Below are 6942 nucleotides of genomic sequence, written 5' to 3' on the forward strand. Positions count from 1 at the left end.
TGGGTTTGGGGAGATGGGTATAGGTTTGGGGAGGTGGGTATAGGTTTGGGGAGGTGGGTATAGGTTTGGGGAGGTGGGTATAGGTTTGGGGAGGTGGGAATAGGTTTGGGGAGGTGGGTATAGGTTTGGGGAGGTGGGTATAGATTTGGGGAGGTGGGAATAGGTTTGGGGAGGTGGGTATAGGTTTGGGGAGGTGGGTATGGGTTTGGGGAGATGGATATGGGTTCGGGGAGGGGATGTATGGGTTTGGGGAGGGGGTGTATGGGTTTGGAGAGGGGTTGTATGGGTTTGGAGAGGGGGCTGTGGATTTGGGGAGGGGGATTTGTGTTTGGGGAGGGGGTATATGGGTTTGGGGAGGGAGGTATGGGTTTGGGGAGGTGGGTATGGGTTTGGGAAGGTGGGTATGGGTTTGGGGAGGTGGGTATGGGTTCGGGGAGGTGGGTATAGGTTTGGGGAGGGGGTTATGGGTTTGGGTAGGGGGTTATGGGTTTGGGGAGGGGATGTATGGGTTTGGGGAGGTGGGTATGGGTTTGGGGATGGGTTTATGGGTTCGGGGAGGGGTTGTATGGGTTTGGGGAGGGGGTGTATGGGTTCGCGAGGGAGGGTATCACTCACCTGTGAGTGGCAGAGGAAGCCGAAGACGACCATGACACTGGCAGGCATCAGGACAGTTCCGAAGACAGCGGCGATGAGCAGGATGTTGAAGATACTGACCACGACGTTCTGGGCAGTGACCAGCACAGCACAGGCCCAGCAATCCAGGGTACTGCGGAGTTCCAGACTCTCATCGGGTCCGGGGGCACCAGAGTAGGGAGGTGGCACAGCTAGTGGCCTCTCCGCGCTCTCTCGCCCTGCAGATGGGCGGCTGAGTGAGACCGTGCAGTCGGACATGCTGGATCGAGCCAATCCCGAGGCAAAACAGCGCCAACTCCCCCTCCACGTGCTCCCCTGGCCGGATCCTGGAACTTTCTAGAAGCTTGTCGGCCTTCGTTGATCTCGGCAGCTGAAAGGTTCCCTGAGCAGTGACTCTCCTGGAGATTCTCTCTGTGTCTCTCACAGACTCTGAAGTGAGAAAATCCAGGCCTCTCTCTGTAGGAACGAGGAGCAGGGCCCCCGCACTTAATCCTGGAATGTGAGATAACCCCCCACGGTGAGATCACGAGAGACGGGGAGAGTGTGGTTCTGGGTGGGGGGTGGGGGAGCACAGTTAGGGAGGTGAGAGTGATCCGCTGAACTGACAGGCTGTACATTCAGGAGAGAGGGGCCTGTAGAAGCCAGAGAGTGGGCCAGAACCACACAGTGGTCAGCATCAAGTGAGTGTGCGGAAGTGTACATACTCTTTCTCACACTCTCTCACACACACACACGTATGCACACACACACAGACACACGCACACACACACACACACACACACACATAGACACACACACACACACACAGACACACACACACACAGACACACACACACACACACAGACACACACACACACACGCAGACACACACACACACATAGACACGCACACACACGCACACTAACACACAGACACTCACACACACACATACATACAGGCACATACACACACACATACATTGCCACTCACGCACACACACACTAACACATACATGCACAGACACACACACACATGCAATGCACACACACAGACATTTGCACACACAGACACATACTTACACACACACACAGACATACACAAATACACACACGTTGGCACACACATACACTGACACACACACGCACATGCAAGCATGCACACACACACACACACTGAGACACACATGCACACACAGACACACACACACTGACACACATGCATGCATGCACACACACACGAAGACACACACTGACACACACACACTGACACATGCACACGCTGACACACACACACACGCACACACACACACTGACACATGCACATACTGACACACACATGCACATACTGACACACACAGACACACTTGGCAAACAGGCCAAATGGCCTTTGGATTTTTTGGGAATCCTCATCCTTGGGCGGGATGTCATTTCCAAGAGGAATTAACAATTGAATGAAAAGTTTTAAATTTCACCCATAACATGTCTCTGCTTAAGTGACAGAGTCACATGAGGGGACATGTTTTTAACATTGTTTAAGTTTTTAATTTTTGAGTTTATAAATCTTCAGCTCAGAGGCAGCTCTGTGCCTTAAGGGGCTTTCATTCCCGCTCCCTCGCGCATACATGAAGTTCCGCACTCGCCCTCCTCCCGCCCCCACCCCATCAGCACAGACACACTGACACACAGACACACACACAGACACACTGACACACAGACACACACACGGACACACTGATACACATACAGACACACACACACACTGACACACACATGGACACACTGATACACATACAGACACACACACACACTGACACACACACGGACACACTGATACACATACAGACACACACACACACTGACACACACATGGACACACTGATACACATACAGACACACACACACACTGACACACACATGGACACACTGATACACATACAGACACACACACTGACACACACACGGACACACTGATACACATACAGACACACACACACACTGACACACACATGGACACACTGATACACATACAGACACACACACACACTGACACACACATGGACACACTGATACACATACAGACACACACACACACTGACACACACATGGACACACTGATACACATACAGACACACACACACATGGACACACTGATACACATACAGACACACACACACACTGACACACACACGGACACACTGATACACATACAGACACACACACACACTGACACACACATGGACACACTGATACACATACAGACACACACACACACTGACACACACACCCAGACACATGCAAACTGACACACACGCACACAGAAACAAACATACGCACACTTACATACACAGACACATACACAGATACACCAACTACACAATGACACACACACCATGTACACAATGACACACACACATGCACACAAAACACACACACACACAGACACACACACACACACACAGGCTCACACATGCACACTTGCACATACAAGCTCACACACACACACAGACCAACACACATGTGCACAAATGCACAGGCACACACACGCACACAGACGCACACACGCACACACAGACATACACACACAGACACACACACAGACACACACACATGTGCACACACACTGACTCACACACACACACACTCATGCTGATAAACACACACATGGGCAAACACACATGCCACACACACACGCTGATAAACACACCCATACAGGCAAACATACACACAGGCACACACGCACACAAAAACACACATACACAGGCTCACACATGCACACTGACACACGCACACACAGACCAAGACACATGCATACTAATACAATCACACAGACGCTGACACACATTGAAACATACACACACTCACATGCACACACACACACACACACACACAGACACAGGCTCATACATGCACACTTGTACACACACACACACAGACCAACACTCATGCACACTGACACAATCACACACTCACACACACACACACACACACACACGAACACACACATGTGCACACATAGGCATGCACAAGCACACAAACACATACACACTGGCATGCACACACATAGACCAACACTCATGCACACTGACACAATCACACACACACACAAACACACATACATGCACACATGGACACACACACACATTCACAGAAATGCAGATGCACATACAAACACACAGACACAAACACACACACAGAGACACACAAACACACACATGAACACTTGCACACACACACACACACACATACAGGTCAACACTCATGCACACTGACACAACCACACACACACATACACACACACACACATTCATACTTACACACAAACATATACACCACCTCACACACAGACACGCACATGTGCAAAAATACACAAGTGCACACATGCACACAAACACACACGCAGGCTCACACATGAACATTTGCACACACACTGACTCACACACACACTCATGCTGATAAACACACACATGGGCAAACACACATGCCACACACACATGCTGATAAACACCCATACAGGCAAACACACACACAGGCACACACACGCACATAGAAATACACATACACAGGCTCACACATGCACACTGACACACACACACACACAGACCAAGACACATGCATACTAATACAATCACATAGACACTGACACACACTTAAACATACACACACTCACATGCACACACACACACACACACACACAGGCTCATACATGCACACATGTACACACACACACCAACACTCATGCACACTGACACAATCACACACTTACTCACACACACACATACACATGAACACACACATGTGCACACACATAAACATGCACATGCACACAAACACAGACACACACACACTGGCATGCACACAGGTAGACCAACACTCGTGCACACTGACACAATCACACACACACATGCACACATGGACACACACACACATTCACAGAAATGCAGATGCACATACAAACACACAGACACAAATACACACACAGAGACACACAGACACACACACATGAACACTTGCACACACACACACATACAGGCCAACACTCATGCACACTGACACAACCACACACACACATTCACACCGACACACACACACATGTACACCACCTCACATACAGACATGCACATTTGCAAAAATGCACAGGCGCACACACGCACACAAACACACACACACACAGGCTCACACATGAACACTTGCACACACACACACACACACAGACCAACACACATGCATACTAACACAAACACACACACACTGACACACACATGCTGAAATACGCAAACAAACACACATGCACACATTCACAGACTTTGAGATGCACACACAGGCACACAAACACATGCACACTGACATGAATACATGCACACTGACACACACACTGACACACACACTGACACACACACACATGCACACATTGACGTACGCACACATTCACAGACACGCAGATGCACACACACAGACACACACAGAGACACACACAGAGGCACACAAAGACACACACACACACAGACACACATACATGCACTCATACACACACACTGATGCACACACTCAAATGCAAACACAAGCACATGCACACACACACTCACATTTGTACACACACACAGACACACACACTCACACTGACAGACACACATATACACCATCTCCCACACAGACACACACATGTGCATAAATGCACAGACACAAACACACACATGCACACACAGACACACACACATGTGCACACATACTGACTTACACGCACACAAACATGCTGATAAACACACACACGGGCAAACACACACACAGGCACACGCATGCACACAAACACACTTACACAGGCTCATACACACACTTGAACACACACACACACACACACACATAGACCAACACTCATGCACACTGACACAATCGCACACTCACTGACACATACACACACACACACGCGCAAACACACACACATACATGGGCATGCATATGCACACAAGCACACACATACACACTGGCATGCACACACGCAGATCAACACTCATGCACACTGACACAAACACACACACACACGAACACACACATGAACACACACAGAGGCATGCACGTGCACACAAACACACACACACACTGGCATGCACACATGCAGACCAACACTCATGCACACTGAAACACACACACACATGCACACATGGACAGATGCACACACATGCACACTGGCACACACAAACATGTACACCAACATACACACATGCACACTTACACAAACAGTCACACACTGACAACACACACTCTGACACACACACACACACTGACACACAAACTCACTAACACACACAGACACACACACACTGACACAAACACATACACGCACATGCACTGACACACACACACTTGCAGACAGACACACACTCACAAGCACAAACATATGCACACACACTGACACACACACATTGACACACACACACTGACACACAACACACTTACGCATGCTGACACACAACACACCCACATGCACACTAATGCACATGAACACACAGACACACACGCACACTGACAGAAACACATACACACACGTGCACTGACACACATGGACACACACACACTTGCAGATGCGCACACACACAAGCACAAACACACTCACACAAACTGACACACACACACTAACACAATCACACACACACTGACACTCACACACTGAAATACACAAACAAACACACATGCATCCACTGACACATGCACACATTCACAGACTTGCAGATGCACAGACACATGCACACACAGACCAACACACATGCACACTAACACAATCACACACACACTGAAATACACAAACAAACACACATGCACACACTGACACACATGTCCATTCACAGACATGCAGATTCACACACACAGGCACACATACACTTGCACACTGGCACATACATACACAGACCAACACACATGCACACTAACACGCAGGCTGACACACACACACATGCACACACACACAAACACATGCACACTGACACACACACAGGCACACAAACAGAGACACACTCATACTGACACACATACATGCACAGTGACACAAACATATGCACTCTAGCAAAAACACATACATACAGGCACACACTCACTTGCACATACATACAGACACATGCACGCTGACACACACATACTGACACACACACACTAACACACATGCACGTGCATAGACACACATGCACACACTGACACACACACAAGCACATTGACACAAATATACACACACTGGCTCACACATCCAGACACATGCAAATTGACATACACGCATACTGAGACAAACATTTGCACACTGACACACACACTGACACATGCACACACAGATACACAACACACACA

The 6942-nt window shown here is 48.8% G+C and overlaps 1 protein-coding gene across 1 annotated transcript in view; it reads right to left on the bottom strand.

The window, feature by feature from the left end:
- The window catches only part of LOC144671687 (transmembrane protein 88-like), a 27581-nt gene extending 26506 nt beyond the window's left edge, over window positions 1-1075 (bottom strand). The window contains exon 1 of the mRNA XM_078533703.1: window positions 616-1075. Coding sequence (XP_078389829.1) covers window positions 616-891 — 276 coding nt within the window. The 5' untranslated portion in view covers window positions 892-1075. The remainder of the gene's footprint in view (window positions 1-615) is intronic.
- Between the last annotated feature and the right edge of the window lie 5867 nt (window positions 1076-6942).

The sequence above is a fragment of the Cetorhinus maximus genome, chromosome 34 (assembly GCF_964194155.1).
Source record: "Cetorhinus maximus chromosome 34, sCetMax3.hap1.1, whole genome shotgun sequence".
Classification (NCBI taxonomy): Eukaryota; Metazoa; Chordata; class Chondrichthyes; order Lamniformes; family Cetorhinidae; genus Cetorhinus; species Cetorhinus maximus.